We start from the raw sequence: 26,135 nt of genomic DNA, 5'->3' as shown, positions 1-26,135 counted from the left end.
AAGCACACGTCAGTGACACAAAGGGAGATTTGAAGAAACATTAAGAAATGAGAATTGAATGGCTGGGGGGGCAGGGACCTGAGTTCAAATTCTGACTGCCACTTATCAGAGAAAGTTTGTCAAGTAATTTAATAGCTCAGTTTCTTCAACTGTAAAATAAAGGAGTTGAATGGAATAGTATATACTAACTCCATCTAGGCAGCAGTAAGTGATATAGTGAGTGTTCAGTGTGCTGTATTTAGAGTCAGAAAGACACATTGGAATCCTGTCCCTGGTACGGACTAGCTGTATGAATCTTGGCAAGTTATTTAATCTCTTCCTGGCTCAGTTTTCTCATCTATAAAATGGAAATAATAATAATAACAATTCCCAGGATTATTATGAGGATTAAATAGGATAATGTAGACTGAATTCCGGGTAATCATGGCTGCAATCTAGATGCCACACGCTTCCTTTCCCCGGCACTGAACGAAATAGACTACATCAAAGGAGCATAAAAATCACCTTTGGCGGAACAGGACTCCCCAGTACCCCACAGAGGCAAAGGTACTTGGGGTTTGAACATTTCCACACTATAATAAGAAGGGGGAAAAGCTTGCACAGAAATGTGAACTGAGCCGCCCTTCCCTCCCACCACCACCCCCACCAAACCAGAGTGAGCTACTGGAGTGCTCACTGGGACACCAAGTGAGTGGGGAACATCTCTGTCTGGGGGGGCACTCCAGTGTCCTTGGGATCTGGGGACTGCCAGGAAACAATGTCTCAGAGCGGTTTCACAGGAGAACCCGGCGCTGAGCACTGGCTGCTGAGCCTTAGTCAGGGAGGTTGCGCTGAGCATCTGGGTGGAGCTAAACACCAGGGGCGGACCACGCACTGATTATCTGGGCAGAGCTAAACACCTGGGCAGTTTGGATGTGATCAGGGGCCCAGCTCTCTAAGAAACCTCAGAGGCTGGGAAGAACTAGTCTGAGGCAACCTAAATTCACAGAAAACCCGTCCATATCACCCAGACACCAGTTGAAAAAGGAAAGGGGAATAAAAACACCAAAGGGATGGCTCACATGGCCCAAAATCAAGCCTCCAGAAAGAAAGGGAAAAAGGTGACTATTGAAAACTTTTATGGTGGAAGTACCCAAGGAAAAGAAGAGAATGAGGAGGAAATCCAAAAAATAAAATATCAGAACATGCCTCCCAAAATGGAAAATATCAACAAGCTCTGGAAGATCTCAAACTGGAACTTATCCAAAAGATGGAAACCTGGAAAGAAAAATGGGAGAAAGAGATCAGCAGTCTGACAGATAAGACTGCTCAATTGGAAAAAGAGCTCGAAGCATCCAATAGAAGGGCAGACAAAGCTGAAAAGCAAAACCAGTCCCTAATGACCAGAATTAAGCACCTCGAAGAAAGTGAGATGATAAAACAGCAAGAATCAATAAAGCAAACCCAAAAAATTAATGAATTAGAAGAAAACATAAAATATCTCACTGAGAAGGTCACAGATTTGGAAAACAGAGGGAGAAGAGACATCCTCCGAATTATCGGTCTCCCAGAAAAACCAGAGATAAACAATAAAATTGATATTCTACAGGAGATTATAAGAGAAAATTGCCCACACGTTCTGGAGCAAGGGGGCAAAATAGAAATAGAAAGGGTTCATAGAACACCCTCTATACTAAATCCCCAAAAGACAACCCCTAGGAATGTAATTGCCAAATTCAAGAGCTTGCAAGAAAAGGAGAAAATCCTACAAGAAGTCAAGAAGAGGAGCTTCAGATATAAGGGGGCTCCCATAAGGATCACACACGACCTAGCGGCTAACACACTAAGAGACCACAAAGCATGGAACATGGTATTTAGAAAGGCAAGAGAGCTGGGTCTCCAACCAACAATCAACTACCCAGCAAAACTGACTATATACTTCCAGGGGAAAGTATGGGCATTCAACAAAATAGAAGATTTCCAAGCATTTGCTAAGAAAAGATCAGAACTTGGTGGAAAATTTGATATCCAAGCATAGAAATCAAGAGAAACATGAAAAGGTAAATATGAAAGAAAGGGAAAAGGAGATAAATCTTATCTTTTTCTTTAAGTCAAACTCTCTTCTATAAGGACTACATTTACATCAAATTATATATATATATATATATATGTATGTATATATATATATATTAATATGTGGGGAAAATGTTTTGTGTAACTCTCAAAAATTGTAGCATCATAAGAATAGTTAGAAGAAACATGCATAGGGAAAGATTGTGGCATTAAGAAGATTTGGGGAAAGTGGGGGCAAAGAAAGGAAAAGGGAGGGGGGGAACCATTGATAACACTAAGATTTACTTGAAGAAGTAGGGGGGGGGACTTAACAGAATAATCTTTCCCATATAAAGATACACATGGGAAGGGGAGGGGAAGAACTCTCATATGAGAAGGAGAGGAAGAGAGCATGAAGTGGAATTACTTAAACCTTACTCTCAGTGAAATCAAATCTGAGAGGGAAGAACATCTAGATCCAGTGGGATCCTGAATTCTATCTTATCCAACAGCGCAAGAAAGAAAGGAAAATTAAGGAGGGGAAGGAGGGAGTATAAAAAGGGAGGGAAGGAGAGGGGGAGGGGTGGGGAGCATAAAAATGGAGGGGCTAGAAAGGGAAGCATCTCAAGGGAGGGGACTAGGGAGACTGACCTAAAGTAAATCAGTGGTTCAAAAGGAGATAGCTAAAGAAGAAAGGTCAGAACTAGGGGAAGATATCAAAATGCCAGCGAATCCACAAACGACAATCATAACTTTGAACGTGAATGGGATGAACTCACCCATAAAACGTAGACAAATACCAAACTGGATTAGAACCCAAAACCCTACCATTTGTTGTCTTCAAGAAATACATATGAGGTGGGTTGACACTCACGAGGTTAGAATTAAAGGTTGGAGTAAGACCTTTTGTGCCTCAACTGATAGAATGAAGGCAGGAGTTGCAATCATGATATCTGACAAAGCCAAAGCAAAAATAGACCTGATCAAAAGGGATAGGGAAGGTAAATATATTCTGTTAAAAGGGAGTATAGACAATGAGAAAATATCACTAATCAACATGTATGCACCAAATGGTATAGCATCCAAATTTTTAATAGAGAAACTAGGAGAATTGAAGGAGGAAATAGACAGTAAAACCACATTAGTGGGAGACTTGAACCAACCACTATCAAATTTAGATAAATCAAAACAAAAAAATAAACAAGAAAGAGGTAAAAGAGGTGAATGAAATCTTAGAAAAATTAGAGTTAATAGGCATATGGAGAAAAATAAATAGTGACAAAAAGGAATACTCATTCTTTTCAGCACCACATAGCACATTCACAAAAATAGATCATGCACTAGGTCACAGAAACAATGCACTCAAATGCAGAAAAGCAGAAATAATAAATACAGCCTTTTCAGATCACAAGGCAATAAAAATATTGATCAGTAAGGGTACATGGAGAGCCAAATCAAAAATTAATTGGAAATTAAATAATATGATACTCCAAAATCAGATAGTTAGAGAAGAAATCATAGAAACAATTAATAATTTCATTGAAGAAAATGACAATGGCGAGACATCCTTTCAAACCTTATGGGATGCAGCCAAGGCAGTACTTAGAGGAAAATTCATATCCCTGAGTGCATATATTAACAAATTAGGGAGGACAGAGATCAAGGAATTGGAAATGCAAATCAAAAAACTTGAGAACGAACAAATTAAAAACCCCCAGAAGAAAACCAAACTAGAGATCCTAAAAATTAAGGGAGAAATTAATAAAATCAAAAGTGACAGAACTATTGAGCTAATAAACAAGACTAGAAGCTGGTACTTTGAAAAAATAGACAAAATGGACAAAGTACTGGTCAATCTAATTAAAAAAAGGAAAGAAGAAAGGCAAATTAACAGCATCAAGGATGAAAAGGGGGACCTAACCTCCAATGAAGAGGAAATTAAGGCAATCATTAAAAACTACGTTGCCCAACTATATGGCAATAAATATACCAACCTAGGTGATATGGATGAATATTTACAAAAATATAAATTGCCTAGACTACAGAAGAAGAAATAGATTTCTTAAATAATCCCATATCAGAAAAAGAAATCCAACAGACCATCAAATACTTCCTAAGAAAAAATCCCCAGGGCCTGATGGATTCACCAGTGAATTCTATCAAACATTCAAAGAACAGCTAACTCCAATACTATACAAACTATTTGACATAATAAGCAAAGAGTGAGTTCTACCAAACTCCTTTCATGACACAAACATGGTACTAATTCCAGAGCCAGGCAGGCCAAAAACAGAGAAATAAAATTACAGACCAATCTCCCTAATGAGTATAGATGCAAAAATCTTAAATAGGATACTATCAAAAAGACTCCAACAAGTGATCAGAAGGGTCATCCACCATGATCAAGTAGGATTTATACCACGGATGCAGGGCTGGTTCAATATTAGGAAAACCATCCACATAATTGACCACATCAACAAACAAACCAACAAGAACCACATGATTATCTCAATATATGCAGAAAAAGCCTTTGATAAAATACAACACCCATTCCTATTAAAAACACTAGAAAGCATAGGAATAGAAGGGTCGTTCCTGAAAATAAAAAACAGTATATATCTAAAACCATCAACTAATATCATCTGCAATGGGGATAAACTAAATCCATTCCCATTAAATCAGGAGTGAAATAAGGATGCCCATTATCACCTCTATTATTTGACATTGTACTAGAAACACTAGCAGTAGCAATTAGAGAAGAAAAAGAAATTGAAGGCATTAAAATAGGCAAGGAGGAGACCAAATTATCGCTCTTTGCAGATGACATGATGGTCTACTTAAATAATCCTAGAGATTCAACCAAAAAGCTAATCAAAAAATCAACAACTTTAGCAAAGTTGCAGGATACAAAATAAACCCACATTAGTCATCAGCATTTCTATATAATTCCAACACAGCTCAGCATCAAGAACTAGAAAGAGAAATCCCATTCAAAATCACCTTAGACAAAATAAAATACTTAGGAATCTATCTCCCGAGACAAACACAGGAACTATATGAACACAACTACAAAACACTTTCCACACAACTAAAACTAGACTTGAACAATTGGAAGAACATTAACTGCTCATGGGTAGGATGAGCCAATATAATAAAAATGACCATCCTACCCAAACTCATCTATCTATTTAGTGCCATACCCATGGAACTTCCAAAATTTTTTTTTACTGATTTAGAAAAAACCATAACAAAGTTCATTTGGAAGAACAAAAGATCAAGGATATTCAGGGAAATAATGAAAAAAATACAAAGGAAGGGGGTCTTGCAGTCCCAGATCTCAGACTATATTATAAAGCAGAGGTCATCAAAACAATTTGTTACTGGCTAAGAGACAGAAAGGAGGATCAGTGGAATAGACTGGGGGCAAGCGACCTCAGCAAGACAGTATATGACAAACCCAAAGATTCCAGCTTTTGGGACAAAAATCCACTATTTCATAAAAACTGCTGGGAAAATTGGAGGACAGTGTGGGACAGATTAGATTTAGATCAACACCTCACACCCTACACCAAAATAAATTCAAAATGGGTGAATGACTTGAACATAAAGAAGGAAACTATAAGAAAATTAGGCGAACACAGAATAGCATACATGTCAGACCTCTGGGAAGGGAAAGACTTCAAAACCAAGCAAGAATTAGAAAGAGTTACAAAATGCAAAATAAATAATCTGGAATACATCAAATTAAAAACATTTTTGTACAAACAAAACCAATGTAACCAAAATCAGAAGGGTAGCAACAAATTGGGAAACAATCTTCATAAAAACCTCTGACAAAGGTTTAATTACTCAAATTTGCAAAGAACTAAATCAATTGTACAAAAAATCAAGCCATTGTCCAATTGATAAATGGGCAAGGGGCATGAACAGGCAGTTCTCAGACAAAGAAATCAAAACTATTAATAATCACATGAAAAAATGCTCTACATCTCTTATAATCAGAGAGATGCAAATCAAAACAACTCTGAAGTATCACCTCACACCTAGCAGATTGGCTAACATGACAGTTATGGAAAGTAATGAATGCTGGAGGGGATGCGGCAAAGTGGGGACACTAATTCATTGCTGGTGGAGTTGTGAATTGATCCAGCCATTCTGGAGGGCAATTTGAAACTATGCCGAAAGGGTGATAAAAGACTGTCTGCCCTTTGATCCAGCTATAGCACTGCTGGGTTTGTACCCCAAAGAGATAATAAGGAAAAAGACTTGTACAAGAATATTCATAGCTGCACTCTTTGTGGTGGCCAAAAACTGGAAAATGAGGGGATGCCCTTCAATTGGGGAATGGCTGAACAAATTGTGCTATATGTTGGTGATGGAATACTATTGTGCTAAAAGGAATAATAAAGTTGAGGAAATCCATGGAGACTGGAACAACCTCCAGGAAGTGATGCAGAGCGAAAGGAGCAGAACCAGGAAAACATTGTACACAGAGACTGATACATTGTGGTACAATCGAAGGTGATGGACTTCACCATTAGTGGCAATGAAATGTCCCTGAACAATCTGCAGGGATCTAAAAAATACTATCCACAAGCAGAAGATAAACTGTGGGAGTAAAATCACCGGTGAAAAGCAACTGCTTGATTACAGGGGTTGTGGGGATACGACTGAGGAGAGACTCTAAATGAACACTCTAATTAAAATACCAACAACAGGGAAATGGGTTCGAGTCAAGAATACATGTGATTACCAGTGGAATCACGCGTCGGCTATGGGAGAGGGAAAGGTGGGGGGGGGGGGGCGGGGAGGAAAAGAAAATGATCTTTGTTTCCAGTGAATAATGTTTATAAATGACCAAATAAAATAATGTTTAAAATTTAAAGAAATAGGATAATGTATGTAAACATTAAAGTGCTATATGAAAACTGGTTATTTTTATATGCTATAAGCTAGCTATTTAAGATAATCTTATGAATAACCACGAGTGGGCACACAACACACTTGCCATCCATCCTTTCTCATAAACTATTTTCTATTGCCCTTATTCCTTTAAATAACAACCAGTTCTTGCAGCCATCAACCATTGATAGCTCCACCCACTTTAATTGCTATGAATTCCAGAAAATTCTAATGGAAATGCAAACTCAATCAGTCCCTCTCTTCATCAGCTATTTTCCAGTATTTAGGAACTCTCCCATTCTACAAAGTGTAAGAGTTACTCTTAATAATTACCTCCCAATTCTATTGTGCTCCAATCTTCTGATGGGAAAATAATCTATTATTACTTTATGATTAAACATTAAAAAGAACTTGACTATGAAATAAATAAAATATAGGTAGCTTTGGGCTCTATATACTCACCATTTCCTATAGACTATTTATCAAGTCAGTTGACTACTTATAGCTATAGTATAATTTGGGATTGATAATAAAGGTGGTTGCTACATCAGAAAGGAAAGAAGGAAGGAAGGAAGGAAGAAAGGAAGGAAGGAAGGAAGGAAGAAAGGAAGGAAGGAAGGAAGGAAGGAAGGAAGGAAGGAAGGAAGGAAGGAAGGAAGGAAGGAAGGAAGGAAGGAAGGAAGGAAGGAAGAAAGGAAGGAAGGAAGGAAGGAAGGAAGGAAGAAGAGAAGGAAGAGGAGAAGGAAGAAAAGAGGGAAGGAAGGAGGGAAGGAAGAAAAGAGGGAAGGAAGGAGGGAAGGAAGGAGGGAGAGAACAAAGAAGGGAAGGAATGAGGGAAGGAAAGAAGGAGGGAACGAAGGAAGGTGGGAAGGAAGGAAGGAGGGAAGGAAAGAGGGAAGGAAGGAAGGAGAAGGGTACTGAAGAAAGGAATGAATAAAAGGAAAGAAGAAAGAAACTCAACCAGCCCTTGCATTTGTCAAGCAAGTCCTTATGCCATAATCATAAAGAAAAATTAGAACTGGATAATGGGATATTCAGTGGAGATCCTTTGAGTAAAAGTCAAATGACTACTTGTCAGTGATGCTTTAGATGAAAATATTTTTGGAGTATGGATTGACCTGATGGCCCCTGGAGTCAAGAAAGCTACAAAATGGTGAGATCCTGCAGGTTTCTCTCTTTTGATCCATCTATAATCAGCAAAGGTCCAGAAAGCTGTCTGATGCCCTTCTGGAGAACAGATCTTATTAACTGAAGGGATTTTCCTAACATTTCACTACATCATGAGTTTTCATGGCAGCAAAAGAGCCATCAACCCACACTGTTGCCAGCCCACATTCAAGTTCATGGGTTGTTCGCCCAGCTCCTCCAGCTCAGCATATGTACGTATTAATCCCCAGTGAATGCACCAGTATGAAAACATCTGCCTCACCACCTCATTTGCATAATAAGTAACATTATGCTTATTATTCTGAATGAACAGAGTGTAACTAGAATTAAATGCAACAAAAGTTGTCAAAACCTTTTTTCATCGTATTCGTAATTGCGTATTTCTAATTTTACCGCCTTTACAAACTTTGCACACACCAGGCACACGTTTAGAAAACTGCCTTAAAGAAGAGACAAAGGGTTGCAAAGGGATTCAGAGTAGACGACACACACAGACTCTTTTTTTTTCTTCAGGATTTAAGTGGAGCATAACAGCAACCTGTGTGCATTGAGAGTTTACATATTGAAAATGAATCTCCAAATTTGCAGATTGCCCTCCAAGTGGAAGCCAATTATGAGGCACAATGCCACCGAAGACAAAGAAAGAAGGGATCACAACAGTAAAGGAGCCAGGAGATAGCAAATGCAATTCAAAATAGAAATGTAGCCAATAATTAAGCCTGAGTGTAAGTATCTAATCTAATGGAATGGAATGGAACAGTTACCAAAGGAAAAGAGCCACACCATGCACTGATCAGGAAAGGCTTAAGGGATTATAGGAGAGGCATCCTTGTAACTACCATTCCAGAGTGTAACAGTAAAGAAAGGCAAGCAAATGACTCTGGATGATATAAATAAATCCCAACTTGAGAAACAAAGCCCATTTGTTGGGATGAAGATTTTTGTACATGAAAGATGTGTATGTAATAAGAAGTCAAAGTTATATGGGTCAATGAGCTTTACACAGTACTTTCCTCATGACAACCCATGAGGTATGTACTGTACATAGTCTTATCTCCAAGTTAGATAAAGAAGCTGAGGGTGAGAGGCTATGTGACTTGCCTCTGATTGTACAAAGAGTCAATGGCAACACTGGGATTTGACACCAGGTCCTCTGATCTCAGATACACAGCTCTTTCCACTACAACTGTCTGAACCAGTAGATTTTATTAAGCACCTTTACCAAGTGCTCAGTGCCCAGCTGGGTACTAAAAAGATCGAGTAGAATATAAACTCCTTGAAAGCAGGAATCATTTCACTTTTGAATTTTTATTTCCAGAACTTAACTTAATGTTTGATATACTGTGGGCACACTCTAAAGACTTGTTCATTCGTTTATTGAAAAATCATTATCCATGGGGGCAGATGGGTAGCTCAATGGATTGAAATCCAGGCCTGGAGATGGGAGGTCCTAGGTTCAAATCAAAAAGCCTCAGACACTTCCTAGCTGTGTGACCCTGGGCAAGTCACTTAACCCCCATGGCCTAGCCCTTACCACTCTTCTGCCTTGAAACCAATACACAGTATTGATTCTTAGATGGAAGGTAAGGGTTTTTGAAAATAAAAAGTTTTAAAATAAAAAAAAAAATCCTTCTCCCTGCCCTCAGAGAGCTTACACTGTTATTCTATCAGGGGGAGGGAAACATGAGACATACACAAATAACTCTTCAACAAAAAAGCTTCCAGGAAAAGCTCATAATGGAGATTCAAAAGATAAGTAATAAGAGAATTATGCCAGAAAGTAAAGGTCTTTACCTACTCCTTGGACCAGAGGTTTCCTGGAGTTGGTGGTATCTGACTTGGGCTTTAAATGTTGGGAATTCAGCAGAGAAAATATGAGCATTCCAGTCAATGATGACATCACAAGCAAAGAAACAAAAGCAGGAAAATGGTGGAGGAGAGTGGCAAATAGCCCAGTTTGACTGAACTGCATAGTGCATGGAAGGGAATCTTTGCAAGCCTAAAAAGATTTTGGAAAATTTTGAGCTAAATAATTCACTCTTTACTGGGTTATCAACAAAGAGTCACTGAAGAGTTCTATACAGACATGTGATCTGACCCGATTCATGAATAAAATTAGCCTGGAATTCATTAGGATGGATTGGAAAAGGTAGAACATAGAGAGGGGGGAGATCTACTAGAAGGCTTCTGTCATATTCTAGAGGGGGAGGAATACAGGTTCTACAGGAGCAAATGAAATAATATATGGTAAAGCACTGCAGTAGCCTTCAAGCACTATGGGAACATGACTATTAGGATTACTTCTTTTTTTAAACAGGACTTGTGCTTCCTCTTGGTCTAAGGAGATCTCCTTGAAGAACTTCATCTACTGATGAGTAGTAGCATCTGCTCTGAAATTAATATTTCTATACACTAGCAAGAAACACGTGGAAGTTGAGACTTGCCCCAAACCACACAAGCAATAAGTATATCAGAAGGAGGTCTTCAACACACTGGGGTCTCTTTGATGACAAGGCCAGCTCTCAAGCCCCTTCACCATACAGCTTCTCAGTATTATATGTAATGTTGCCTTTTTATCCCCAGAGCCCAGCACAGTACAGATGCTCACTAAATAATTGTTGAACTGAAATATTAAATTAGGACGATGGCAGAGGGGTTCAAGTGGAGGAGGAGAGAGGAGCAGGAGAAAGTGCAGTGGAAGAATTGAGAACACTGGCTAATGAATTAGACAGGAGAAGGAGGGAGGAGAAGCAACACAACACCCACGACCCAAGTACAAGTAGCCAAGGTGAATGCTCGTGCCATTGAAAGAAACTGTGCTATAAAAATTGGGACCCAGGTTAGGGCCAGCAATTACATGCTTGAACTGAGAACACATAATGAGGGAAAGAAGGTAGAAGGAGAGATCCATGTGGGAATGTCTAGGAGACAACTCAAAGTGTGCGAAGGCATAGGATTGTGGTGGAATACTATTGTGCCATAAGAAATAACAAGCAGGTAAATTGTGGAAAAATATAGGAAGACCTAAATGAAATTATGAAAAATAAAGTAAGCAGAACCAAGAGTACACTATATACAGCAACAGAAATATTGGTTGAAGAATGGCTTGTGTACATTCACCTCCAGAGAAAGAACTAATAAATAGAAATAGGTGAGATGTCATTGTTTATTTATTTTTCATTTTTTTGTCAAATGATACCTTCTTTAATTGGGAGAGAGGAGGGAGGGAGGGAGTTAACTGGGTGTTTTAATGTGACAAACAAGCAAATAAGTAAATTAAAAACCAAACAAAAGAGCATGAGGGAGCTAAGGAGAGAATCCAAGACCATCTTCCCTTTAGAGAAATGAACCAGCCACACTGCCAGGCCACCATTCCATGACCTGGGTCCATTTATTCAATTAAGAGTCTCAGATGATACATAGGCATAGATAAGTTAGGAGTTACATTACCTGAAGAAAATTAACATCCACAACATAATAATAACAATAACTAACATATCCAAATATTCTTGTATCCATTACTACTTTTGATCCTGACAGCAACCCAATGAGGCTGGTGATACAGCTGCGTCATTATGTATTCTTATTTCACTGATGGGGAAAATGAAGCTGCAAATGTTTAAGTGATTAATCTGGAGTAACGGGGTGAGCAAGGATCAGAAGCAAGACTGAGCCCAGGTCTTCCTGTTTCCCAGTCTGTCATGTTACCTCTCCCTGGATCCATAGCAGTGTCATTGCTTTACTAGTCATTTGTCAATATTTATTCTGTACTTGTATATAAACTTGCTATCTCCCTCCCTTACAATCAGTGGGGATGGCTTCATTCATTGCATTTGCATCCCCAGGACCTAGGACAGCACTTAGCAGATAGCATATACTGAAATGCCAGAACAGGGAGGTGGTGCAGGCCTGGAATCAAGAAGACTCATTTTCTTGAGTCCAAATCTGGCCTCTGACACTTACTAACTGTGTGACCCCATATTCCAGATTAATCACTTAAACATTTGCAGCTTCATTTTCCTCATCAGTGAAATAAGAATACATAATGACGCAGCTGTATCACCAGCCTCATTGGGTTGCTGTCAGGATCAAAAGCAGTAATAGATACAAGAATATTAGGATATGTTAGTGATTATTATTATTATCTTGTGGATGGACACTTAAGCCTATTTGTCTCAGTTTCATCATCTGTAAAATGAGCTGGATAAGGAAATGGCAAAGATCTCTGTGCTTGTTTATTTGTTTTTCCAAGAAAACTCCAAAATGGGGTCATAAAGTATCAGATATGACTGAAACAAGTGAATATCAACAATAAAAAATAATAAATTCCAGTTAATTGATTTCTAATATATCGGAAAGTCTGGAACCAGGGTACTAGCTACCTGAGTATAGAATAAGAAGACAGTCTCAAAAATTGGTAGTTTGAATATTAATATAGAAATACAGACAAAAAATATTTCACATTAATGGTAATAAACATCAGGATTCCCCATGGAATCAATGAGGCATGTGTTATGAGTTATAAAAGCCACGTGGAATGATTTCTAAAAAAGGAAGGTTAGAAAACTTGGGGGGGGGGGATGGAGGAGGAATGGGAAAGGCAGGAAAAAGACCTAATATCAAAGGGCAGACTCACATGTTAAATAGTCTTCTCATGTGTTTTAAGACAATGCCATTTGCCTACATACTTACTGATACTTACTCTGATGTTCTCTGACCGTAATCTTCTGAAAGCAAATAAATTGAACATGTTTACTAAGCATTTAGTAAGCTCAAACCATTGTCTTATTCATTCTACCATACTTCCTTCAACTGTTCCTTATCTGGTGTGATCTCAAAGTCCTTTACTATCTTAGTTGTCCTTCTCTGGGCACCCTGTAGGTTATCCATATGCTTAGAAGTAGAATTTTAATAATCCAACTAGCTCCCACCTTTTCACCAGGATAAATATCTCTAGATCTGTCCATCCTTGTATGACAGTTTGGATCTCTCGACATTTTCCTCCTGCATGTGGACCAATTCCTATTTATAAACCTTCCTTCTAAAAGTATTACAATGGACGGAACACTGTCCTGACTCCTTCTTGACTATCAGGCAAGACCAGACACACTCAACATCTGACCTGCTGTCCTTCCATCTCCACATCAGCTAAGAGTCCAAAGATCTACCAGAACCTATAACTATTCTAAGGTTCGAAGGGAGAGGAAGCACAAGCTCTCACACTTTGGTGAGTCCTGGGGCCAAAGAATGAGTATCTTCCTCAAACATGCCTTTTCCTTCTAAAACTAGCCAAGCCCCAAGTCTTCACCAATCCTGATCTCAAACATTAGGCAGGACTAGGGATTAGTCATTTGTCATGCCACTATACAGATGCCACCATCTATCCATTGTGCCCTCTGGAACTCCTATTCTTTTACTTACAAAGCTAACTAAGCACAAAGTTCCAGGTGTGATGTGTCCGTGACAAAGTATTGCAGTGTTAGAATCCTCTTTGTCCTTGTCATTGACTCTCTTAATGCAGTTTAATGTCATATTAAATCTTGCTGTGAGATCACACTATTGGTTAATATGAACTTGTGTTCTCCTAAAACCCCTGATTCTTTTTTGCATGAACAATTACCAGGCAAGACTTGGGTATCAAGACCAGACCTCAAAACCTAAAGAAATCCCTCCTTTCAAAAATGGAAATAAAAGAAGCATGAGCATCTGTTTTGTTGCTGACCCCATAAGGACCATGGGATGTTTCTGTCTTCCTGGCAGCGGAATCTGCTATATTCCTTATTGTTCTTTTTGAGTGAGAGATCTGTTAAAGCAGGAATTATCTCATTTTTTTTTCCTATTTTTATCCCCAGAGTAAACATATAATAATAAGTATTTTAAGACCCTTATATTCTGTCTTGGAATTAATTACTAAGTGTCAGTCCCAAGGCAGAAATGTGGTAAAGTCTAGGAAATTGGAGTTAAGTGATTTGTCTGAGGTCATGCATCTAGGAAGTGTCTGAGACCAGATTCCAACCTAGGACCTCTTGTCTCCAGGCCTTGCTTTCTATCATAAGTATTTAATTAATGCTTTTTCATTGATTTATTCCTTCCTTCCTTGTGTCTAGGACTAACAAGATGATAGGGCTAATTTATAGTAATCTGGATAGGATACCTCTGTGTTCTAGGTATCGTATTTTAGGATGAATATGGATAACATACAGGGTGCCCAGAAAAGGACAACTAAGCTAGTAAAGGACTTTGAGATCACACCAGATGAGGAACAGTTGAAGGAAGTATGGTAGAATGAACAAGACAGTGGCTTTAGCTTACTAAATGCTTAGCAAACATATTCAACTCATTTGCTTTCAGAGCATTACAGTCAGAGACATTAGAACCAATTGGTCCAATATATTTATTTTTGCAAAAGCAGGCACTAAGCCTCAGAAAGGAGAAGAGACTTTCCTGAGTCCTCAGATAGTGAGTCAATCAGTAGTTGCTCTCATCTCAATGTGATTTCTATTGTAGTCCTGTTATTTATCACATTTCCAAAGGACCCTGCACCTTAGCTACAAAGACATCAGAGAAACAAATTCAAGATAAACTCTTAATCACTAATTCTGGCTGAATATGTTACCTTCCCAGAAGATTTGCATCTCAACAGGATATTCCAAAGACCCAATGTCCAAACATAACTGACTTGAATCTCCCATGTAGTTTTAGGCTATTATTGGCTGGGTGTAGTTTGGAAAGGGAAAGAAATATTTTGGAGTAGAAAAGCCTTTACTCAACCCCTCAATGCACATTCTATAGGTGGTTGCCTTACCCACCTTCTCTCGAGATCAGAGCTACCACTTTTTTTTTGTTTATTTTTAATGAAAGTAACCAACCACCCTGAAATAGAACTTAAAACCAGGGTAGCCCCTATCCCTTTTGTTCTTGATCAAATTAAGATGCATGGTGAGTCAAATCAGAACCCTACAAGCATCATAATCACATAGGGTTTGAGCCTGAGAGAATGTGGTAGGCCTACTTAACAGGTGAGTCTTTATTTCTGCTCTCCAATAGCCATATTATAAAAATATTTTAAGCTACATAATTCAAATCTCCATAATTACATCCTTCTGATTCCAGGTCCAACAATCTCTTCAATGTTCCACCAAGCTGGAGCATAGTCTCTTTTCTCGTGGAATTATAGATAAATAGATGGATTTGGCACATACATAAATAAGCAAAGTACAAATGATACATAAGTATATTGGAAAGGCATCAACAAATTGTTCTGTGAAGTCCAAGGAAAGAGACCTAAAGGAGGAAATAAGAGAAATGGGGGAGATACTCCTTAAGCTAAAATTTAAGAATATTTTTAAATGACAGGGAAAGATGAGGAATAAGTCTTGAATGTCTTTAATTAATTATGAGGAAAAGAGAACAATTATAGCATGAGTAAAGGTATGGAGAGGGGAGTAATTTTGGTGTTTATATACAAAACCATGGATGATCCAGTTTGTTCATAACCTATATATATATATATATATATATATATATATATATATATATATATATATATGACAGCAAATTGTAGAGGGTCTTGATACCAGTCCTCTCCATATTTTGAACCTTACATAATAAGCAACTGTGAACCCTTCAAGAGTTTTGAACAGATGAGTCATATAAGCAGAGATAAGCAAGGAATATAGGTATCCTATATAAGTAGAGATCATATATAAATTATATATAATATATAAAATAGAAGATATTCATTGCTATTTTAAGCATATTCTGAGTATTTAGTGATCCTCTGACTAAAGCACATACTCAAAGTAAGGCTTCAGAAATGTGTCATTATTGTCTCATTCTTCTAATGCACATTTCCTGGCAAAGTATATATAACACTTTAACATAAAGCATTTTTAACATTGTAACACAAAGTAGTAATATAACACTGTAACATAAAGAATCCATAATATAAGGAATTAAATTTAGGGGTTTGACTAAAATATGAGAATTCTAAAACAATATTGTGGTCACTGATTAAAATATTATAGCTCAAGTCAAAATGACTTTTAATAGTTTTATTTAAAAAGAGGTGGGAAGAGTGAAAGTAGAGAAGTGCAAGAAGAGGGTAGAGAAAATGTCTAGCTTATCACACTAAACGTTGCTTCAGTATCTGGCGCAGCACAAGGAGGTCTTGTTAACCCTCAGCCAGAGGATCTGGTGGTGTCTTATATAAAGGTTCCAACAACTTAACCTCCTCCAGAAGGATGATGACTCTTCAGAACAAATCTCTGCAGAAGTCAGGAATCGAGGTTAGCTTCTCACTCACCCAAGATGTAGTCCAAAGGAGAAGATCCAGGAGTGTGTCCAAGAGCAAAGTCCCAAGTTGAAGCCAAGGTCCTAGTCTAAAGCCACCTCCAAGAGGCAAGTCACCAGTCAAAACTTTAAGCCTAAAATTCAAGCCAAAGACCTCTTGGACAGGAAGTTCAGGACTTTTTATAGTCCTTTTTCCACATCACTTTCTGTCCTTTCCTCCACTTTATAGGAACCAATTGCAGTCTTTAAATTTTCCTAGCACTGCTCAGGGGCAGGGCCATGGCCTCTGTTATTGTCACCCACCTTTAGTAAGTGATTTGGGAACTCCCTTACTTAGTGTTAAGTAGGAGTGTTTAAGTTTTGGGTTGATTAATTTTTAAATTGCTGATTAATAGACAAAGAAAGTTTGATTCACTTGTCACAATAACATTGTGTCATAAAATGTGTAACATTGAAACATAAAGCAGTTGTAACACTATAGAATAAGGTGATTATAACTTTGTAGCATAGTGTTTATAACATAAAGTATTTTTGCATTGTGACATAAAGCATCTTTAACATTGTGCCATAAAGTATTTGTAACATTGTAACACAAAGCACTTGTAGCATTTTAGCAAAATATCAATAACATTGTAACAAATTATTTGCAATATTGTACTATAAGACATTTGTAGCATTGCAATATAACTTATTTGTAACACTGTACCATAAAATACCTGTAACATTATAACATAAAGCATTTGCAACATTGCTGATTTGCCCTTCATTCTCTTCCCCACCTACCACCCAGTTTCCTTTCCCATATCCTAAACTTTCTGTCGTCTTTCTTTAAGAGTAGTGCTATTATTGGGGCAACTAAATGACTCAGTGGATTGAGAGACAGGCCTACATACAGGAAGTTCTAGGTTCAAATCTGATCTCAGATACTTCTTAGCTATGTGACCTTGGACAAGACACTTAACCCCAATTGCCTAGCCTTTACCACTCTTCTGCCTTGGAAATAATAGTATTGATTCCAAGAGGGAGGATCAAGTTGTTTGTTTGGGTTTTTTAAAGAGTAGTGCTATTATTGTTGTTCTTTTCCCCCCTATAGTAGGGGAAGAATAGTATAATTAAATCAATACTTCTTATTCATCTTCTATGTGATGAGCATTTAGGTTTTGTTTTTTTTTTTCAGTTTCAAATGTTTCACATTTAATTTTCTTTTTAGATTCTCCTGCACTGCTCACTAATGCAACATATTCACTCAAGTGACTGTTTAAGTACCACCCCCATTCACTATACATAGCAAGCCACTTACACACCCTTATCCTTGATTTCTTTATAGCAATAATAATCATTTATATAGTACTTCAACAACTGCTAACTTCATTTGGTTTAAACACTCTCTCCATTCATGCATATTATAATCCCTCTGCAACTTGGGAGGAGGTCTTTGAGAAGATCCAGTGGTTCTAAAACTCAATCTCACTATGGTGAATCTGGTGACAAGCCTCTCTGAATGCAATGGGCTGGCCCCCTGATGAGACAGACCAATTATGACAATAATGACCAGAAATTTTGTTGTTGTTTTTAGTGCTTATCCACAAAAAAACACATAGTACTTTTAAAAAGTTTGTTCTGAATCAAATTAATTCTCATGTTCATTTTGGTGAGGCGGATTATAAATTATCTTATTCCCATGAGACAATAAGAGATCAAGTAATTCAACAATGTTCACATCATAAATCTGAGATGAATTCAGAAATAGACATTTGAAACATTCCCAGGTGGTCCCTAGCCAAAGCTGAATTAGTAGCTTCCAGTCCAGGGCCATGTAAAGCAGATGGTGACCATGCTCTGCTACCACCCATAATCTAGACTCCTTCCTTTCTGCTTTCTTTGTAGGGATGTCAAAAACATCTTTTTTAAACTGATAACATAAGACACCAAGTGTATCTTAGCAAGTATCTTGTTCATTTTTGAAGGGAGACTCTTGACATGAGCCATCCATAAATATGATGCAAATTTCCTCATAGTTCTACTTTGAGTTGGGAGTGCAATGAGCTTCAGAACCTGAGAAGAACTAGATCCCCTCTTTTAGAGGTTAGATTGCTCCAGGATATGGAGCTGGTTCTCATGAGCCCGGAGCTCAGGTCCATTGATGGGAAGAGGGGCTCTTGGCCCTCTTTCAGCTAAAATCAAGTAATTGAAAGCATTAATATTTGGGGCAGGAAGGATGGCTCAGTGGATTGAGCACCATACATGGACATGCAAGGTCCTAGGTTAAAATCAGGCCTTTGATACTTCCTACCTATGTGACCCTGTACAATCACTTAATACCAATTGCCTAACCTTTATCAATACTCAGTATTAATTCTAAGACAGAAAGTAAGCATTTAAAAATCACATTAATATTTAGCAAAATATATCTTAGTCCTGGAAAACTTATCATAATTAGCATCCTTCCTCCATCAGGGGGAGGGTGGGGGAACAAGGTAAATAGAATGTAGTAGATGTTCTCTACAATGTAACTGGATCTTTGGATTTTGTTTAAGTGTTTTTCTTTTTACAATGGAGGGTTCTCCAGTTGCTTTGTTTCTTGGAAATGTGTATGAAGGGGAAATGATTTGGTTATTAAAAACAAAAGGCAATGATAAAAAAACATTTTAAATTATGCTATTACCACTTAATAGGATCTTTGAAAGTTTCCATAGTTATACAATTACTACTACATCCAAACTTGTGATGAGCCACTATGAACTAAGTTAGGCTTGTCCTTACTCAAGAAAGCCATTCTAGTGTGGAAGACTCTTACAAGAACCCCCCTTTGTTAATATAGAACTAAGGGTCACCTCTACCTCACAGTGAGTCATTTATTGACTTTCATGGCAGATTTTCCTCAATAACACCACTGATAGGCAGAAATTTGTAAGTTCCTTTAGATCAAGGACTGTTTCATTGTTGTCTTCATACCCCTATCACCTAGAAGAGTGTCTGGCACATAGTAGGAACTTAATAAATGGTTGGTAATTGATTGATTGATTAATTCAAAGTAAAATATATCCAGTATCTTGTTGCCTTTCGTGACTAATGTAGAAGAAGAAACAGGGAAGTTGAATTGCAACATTTTCATTCAGGTGACAGAGAGACTATCCAAATTCTCATCATATTCCATCAGGTGACAAATCTTCCATATATTTGTTAATGAGGGAAGATTTTCAGAAACAAGAAGATGAGAAATTATTTTATTTCAGTAGGTTTACTTTTAAAATAGCTTATAGTAATGACTGACATGTACTATGTTTTAAGGTTTGCGAAGTGCCTTGAGAGATGTTATTTTCATTGGAGACTCCTCATGATCACACTGTGATAGAGGTACTTCAGATGTTACTATATCACAAATGAGGAAACTGAGGCTCAGAGAATGAATTGTCCAGTCATATAACAAGTAAGCATCAGAAGCAGGATTCAAATATAGGTATCTCCTAACTCAAGGTCTAAGATTTTCTCTTTCTTCAAAGTACCAAGGAGAAGTAGAACATCTGACCACTATTGTGATTAGTTGTATGGAATATTGATTGATAACTAGGGATTCCTGAGGAGTGACTACTATAAATAGTCATTTAAAACATATTTTCCCCAAATCCTTCCACTATTTGAAGCCCCAGGAAAAATATATCCTAACACAGAAATACTACACACTTTGTAAATGACAGCCCATCAAATGCATGACATTGAGGCACTGATATGTAAAATAAGTAGCTCCCAGTAAAATGTAACTATATTCCTATGACTGGCTCGCCAGTTTTAAATGCCACAACATATTTTTTGAAAGGTTCATTGGCATAGCTGGGCAAGCCAACATAGCATTTACTGACTAAAACTCACATTAAGGTAGCAGCTCATAGGAACCAGAGGGTGAGATGGCTATCTGGAATTGAGAATGGATGTATGAATGAAGACCCAGAAGGTCATTTTGGTCAAATGAACTCTTACGTCTAGAATCATCCACTTTCATGTAGTTTCGTGCAGTCATGTATGGAAAGCTGAGTATATTAAAAGCATGTATTACTCAAGCTATGATCTCCAACTGGGCAGTTCCTTAAAATTAGTAACAATAATAATCCCTTTCTTTTCGTCCAGACTTCAGATTTAATTGATGTGGGAGATTTTTGATATGGAAACTCCCCTCACAAAAGTAAGCAATTTCTATACATTTTCAACAAGTTATCCATTTTAGTGAGATTCAGAATCACAATAGGAACCTCTCTCACTGACTCTATGCCTTTCATTAAGGAAAACTATGACATGGTTACTTACCTACTTTATTTTTGACAGTGAAAGAGCTCTAGATGTTGAAAAAAATGAAGTCCCTGATTACAATCATCCCATATTTTTAAATGTGTGACCTATTTCTCAAATTTCTTGTTTATTTCCTCTTTCTCTTGGGGACCTCCAGGATTCTTTGATGATAAAGATGCTTTTGTTCCTACCTTCATTATTCTGCATCTAAAAGTTCTCTATTATACTGTCCTCTCTCTCCTGGATTTAATCAAATAGTCAAATTTTCTTAAATTTAGGCATCTAGTCTTGTTGCCCCTCTCAGAAATCATCCAAAGGGAGATATAGTCCACCATACCTACTAAAACCAACATTAGCTCTAACAAAACCATTATTAAATTGTCAGGCCAATAGCCCTGGGAATTGTAGCCTTCTTATAACCTCCTCCTACCCCAACCTGCTTGCAGATGAGCTGCACAACTCTTATAGAGACGAAATGTAATGACTCTCTCTTCAGGTAAGTCCTACAGACCTGATTCTTCAGGTTTCCCAACTGCTAAAAAAAACTAGAAAAGAAAATTCTTGCCAACAAAGTTTTTGGCATTGTCCAAAGATTCAATATCAGAAATGAACCTGGCTTTATCAATGGCAATTATATTAAAGACTATAGATTACTCCCTGCCTTTATGAATCCCCATTACACAACCTGGCCTTGCCATGTTTGATATAGTTAATCTATCCTTTATATATTATCTCCCAATTAGAATAGGAAGCAGGCATGTTTTACTTTTTCTTTCATATTTGCGATGCTTAGATAATTGCTTTCCACACAGTAAATATGTATAAGTACATTTTTTCACTTATTCATTCCTACAATTCTGCATCTGCCCCACTCCATTTAATTGGGGAGTAACAAATCTTTATTTGTTCCCATCCTTTCTAAGAGGAAATATGACTGGGTACATATATATCATATCTATTAAACAACTTGCTATATCACCAGACCAGGACATGTTCCAGACCTTGGGAAATACAGATGTAAAGGGGAGAAGGCATAACTACAATGACTTGGATATGGATTTGTCTTTGTCAGATTGAAAAACCTTGTGAATTTATTCTCCAAAGAATATTTTTATGTTTATCACTTGATACAAATTTACTTTCATATGTTTACTCTCTGAGGTAACTTCTATGGCTTCCTACAATCCTATGACATAGATCAGAACAATCACTTTTCCAGAATATTTGTTTATAGTGTGATAGCCCTCGAAGTATCCATGAGAAGTTAAATGCTTTATTTTTCTGCTTTCAGGAAAGATTTCTTTTCAACTACAGCAGGCTGATAAGCCAATAAATTCAGAATTATATGCAAAAGGTTACTAAGAAGTATATACTTTTTAAGCTATGCCACTTGCTAAGATAATGTCCTCAAAAGATCAAATAGTAGAATGGCATCCTATTTGTACAAAAATATTTATAGTTATTCTTTTGGGAAGGTAAAAATTAAAAAAATGTGTCCATTTCATGAGGACTAGCAGAACAATTTGTGATATATGAATGTGATGAAATGCTATTGGCATGTATGATATAAGGAAACACATTACAAAGAGACATGAAAATATTTAAATTAACTTGTCAGTCTGACTGATGGGGGATTGACACAAGAAAAAGAGATCAGAGTAAGGTGAGATGGCAAGGCTTTATTGGAGGAAAGAAAGGCAGGGGGGAATGGAGGGAAGAAGCAACAAGGGGGAGACCAACACCAGTAAAGATGGCTGACAAATCCTCTTTAAGTGGGGAGAGGTTTGGAGAAGGAAAGGGATATGGAACAAAGCAACTTAGATTCATCTCATTGGTTGTCTCTGCAGAAGGTGAGCAACTTGGGTTAACATCATTGGATATTCCTGAGGGATGGTGGAGAGCCCTGGTCTTTGAGGGGGGCAGAGCTCATTCTCAGGCCTGATTCTTAGCCATGCAGGACAGGCTGAGGAACAAAATCCTGGGTTCTGTCAGGAAGGTATTGGAATTGGCAAGTGTTGAGGGGAAAGCCTGTTAGTTTCAATAAGGATTGGAGAAAAGGGAAGTTTTGTCTCAAGGTCTGTCAGAACTGATATAGAATGGATAGGTGGAGTCAAGATGGAGGCCTAGAAGGAGCAGAATTTCAGACCTCTGAATACCCTTCCTTACTGATCACAAACTGAATGCTCATAGGGGACTGAAAATCAAACCTAACAACAAGACAGAGCCAAGGAAACCTCCTGCTGTACTCAATTCAAAAGGTACACTCCCTGCACCAAAAGCCATAATCCAAGAACACTCATATTTAAGGGGAAGGCAGAAGGAAGGTCCCAGGTCCCCTACCCCTTCCTACCTAGAGCTCTGAGACTCCAGTGGCAGTGGGAACTTCTGGGCAAGCAAAGGTACTTGTCTGGAGGGTGTACCTTGCATGCAAGGCTGTGCCAAGCTCAGAGCATTGAACACAGATGGCAGGGAAGGAGCTAGAGAAGGAGCATAGAGCTAACAGGCTGGCCAGAGATGTGGAGATTCTCCATATTTGCTCCAGCCTTACAGGAGGTGTTGGCCTCAGAGCACACACAGCCCAACCAAACTGAACTTAATCCCATCAAAAGTCTTCAGAACTCAGGGAAGTCCAGGCTTCACACCCCTCCCTCATTGACTGTTGGACTTTAATACAATCAAAAGCCTCCAAAGGACAGGGAAACTCAAACTCCCAACAACCCTCCCCCAAAGATTGCACTGAGAGATCTTCTGACAAAGCTCCAAGAGGGGAGACTGACAGAAGCCCACAAAACCAAAAAAATGAGAGGAGCAAGAGTACAGACAAATACAGGGAACAAAGAAGGGGTGGATGTGAGCAAACAACAGAAAAAGAAAGAAATTACAATAGAGAGCTTCTATACAGCAAACAGAACAATTCAAAAGACAATTAAGAGAGGCTGAAGACAACTTTAACAGCAAGATAAGTCATCTGAAAACAGAAAACAGTGTCTTGAAAGCCAAAATTAATCAGCTGGAAAATGAGGCAAAGGAGATGAAAGATGAGGTAAAGAGGATGAAAGATGACCTCCATAGAAAATCAAACCAGAAAGAGAAGGATGACCAAAAAGTCAGGGATGAAATCCAGTTTTTTAAGAACCAGAATACAACAAATGGAATTAATTGACCTCACAAGGCAGCAGGACACTCTAAAACAAAACCAAAAGAATGAAAAAATTGAGGAAAATATGAAGCATCTCATTCACAAAACAGACGATTTAGAAAATCGTTCGAGAGACAATTTAAGAATCATTGGTCTACCAGAAGACCATGAAAAAATAAAAAGCTTGGACACAATACCACAGGAAATTATTCAAAAAAACTGCCCTGATATTCTAGAACAAGAGGGAAAATAGAGATGGAAAAATCCAAAAATCACCTCCTTTACTTTATCCCTAACTGACAACACCCAGGATTATATAGCCAAATTCAAGAACTATCAGACCAAAGAAAAGATATTAAAAACTACCAAGAAGAAGTCATTCAGATACAATAGAAACACAGTGAGGATAGTGCAGGATCTGGCTGCGTCCACACTGAAGGACAGAAAGGCATGGAATATGATATTCTGGAAATCAAGGGAACTAGGTCTACAACCAAGAATCAACTACCCAGCAAAACTGACTATATTCTTACAAAGGAAACTATAGTCATTCAACAAAATAGAAGAATTCCAAGAATTTTCAAAGAAAACACCAGACATGAACAGAAAATTTGACACCCAAGCACAAAACTCAAGAGAATCATCAACAGGTAATTAAAAACAAAACAAAACAAAACAAAAAAATTAAGACTCAATAAGTTAAAATGATACGTATTCCTATAAGAAAAGAGGTCATTAGTAACTCTTAAAAACTGTTATCACCTGGGCAGCTAGAAGAATTACACTTAGAGGGAACAGTGACAAACTGTATATGATGAAAAGTGTAGTAATTAAAATAGTTGAGGCAGTAAACTGTAATAATTAAAATAGTGGAAGACTTAAATTGTAGTGGATAAAAGAGTGGATGAGTAAATTTTGACCACAGAAAATACGGTTTCAAGACAGTGTCTTGTTTTAAATCAAATATAAGGTGGTCACCAGGGAAATATTCCCAATTATTAAAATATACCCACGTCAGCTAGGTTTTATAGAGATTTTAATTAATACAAATGAGGAATTAAAGAAAAGGAGAGAAAGAGAGAAAAAGGAAATAATGAGAAAAGGGCTATACCAGCCTAGGCCAGCATGAGCCAGCCTAGGAAAAGAGGGATCAGTCAGTCTTTTATCACTTACCACAAGATCTGTCCAAGCAAGGATTCAGAGGGACCGAGTCTCCTCAGAGGGAGTTCCAGCCAGAGTCAGCCTTCCTCAGACTGTCCTCAAGAGACTGTTTCAAGAGACTCCCCTGCTCTCAGATTTTCATCTCCTTATAAAGGGAGTTTTCTCCTATGTCACCTCCCCTAAGTTCTCCCATCTACCAATCACAGTAGATGTTTTTCAAAGGACAGATCATTCTCAGTTCACACCTAAGAAGACTAATCTTTTGAGTAATTCACACCTGAGTAGACTAGAATCTCTGAGTAAGTTCTCACCTCTTTGCTCCTTGTAAGTTCATGACCTTTATAGGTACTTAGCACCCTTTTGTATTATATCCAAATATAGGCACAGCTTAAGAACTTTTTTGTATTATTATAAGTATGGGTTTAAGTACTTTTCATTGTTCAGCAAAGAGTTTACAACTTTATCTTCCCCCAAGGCATGCTTAAGTATGGTGAAGTAGAGTTCTCACATTCCTGATCAAGTGCCTTCACTGCCCAAATAGGGAATGGTCCCAATGGGGAATGGTCTTAACCCAACCTTATGAAGTAGGGTCTGGGAAAATTTTAAGGTTCACAATCCTAACCTTATGAAGTAGGGTCTGAGAATTTTTAAGGTTCACAAAGGACAAGACATAAATAGATATCTAGATATTTGCATGCATAAAAACATATACATGTGTGTATATATGTGTATATATATATATATATATATATATATATATATATATATATATATACAACTAGAGCTAAAAAAGAGAGGCTAATACTAAAAGAAATGGGAAAAGAAAGAAATGGGGGTAAATTCATATGTCACAAAAAAGCTCATGGCGGGAGGGAGGAGAATCTCAATACACTGGAAGGGTAAAGAGGTTGGAGATAGGAAATACTCAACTCTTATGTGCTTTGAAATTGACCCAAAGAGGGAAGAACAATCCAATCCATTGGGGCAGAGAATAGATTTGTTCCCTATAGGGGAGTAGAAGGGTAATAAATGGACTGGTGGGGAGGGAAGCAGTATAAGGGAGAGAAAGGGGGGTAGTTTTAGAAAGACTACAGGGAAAATAAGGGGGGAATAAAAAAGGAGGTGGGTAGAAAGGGAAGTAAAATAAGGGTAGAAACTA

At 37.8% G+C, this 26,135-nt stretch overlaps 1 protein-coding gene across 9 annotated transcripts in view; it reads right to left on the bottom strand.

Annotated features, from left to right (window-relative positions):
- Positions 1-10,015, bottom strand: part of RBMS3 (RNA binding motif single stranded interacting protein 3) — a 1,500,462-nt gene extending 1,490,447 nt beyond the window's left edge. For all 9 annotated transcript variants that reach the window (XM_056800925.1, XM_056800928.1, XM_056800932.1 and 6 more), the window contains exon 1: positions 9,895-10,015. In XM_056800925.1, the coding sequence (XP_056656903.1) occupies positions 9,895-10,000 (106 nt within the window). In that variant the 5' untranslated portion in view covers positions 10,001-10,015. The remainder of the gene's footprint in view (positions 1-9,894) is intronic.
- Positions 10,016-26,135: the final 16,120 nt, after the last annotated feature.

The sequence above is a fragment of the Monodelphis domestica genome, chromosome 5 (assembly GCF_027887165.1).
Source record: "Monodelphis domestica isolate mMonDom1 chromosome 5, mMonDom1.pri, whole genome shotgun sequence".
In the NCBI taxonomy this organism is placed as follows: domain Eukaryota; kingdom Metazoa; phylum Chordata; class Mammalia; order Didelphimorphia; family Didelphidae; genus Monodelphis; species Monodelphis domestica.
This window is presented reverse-complemented; position numbering and strand designations above follow the sequence as displayed.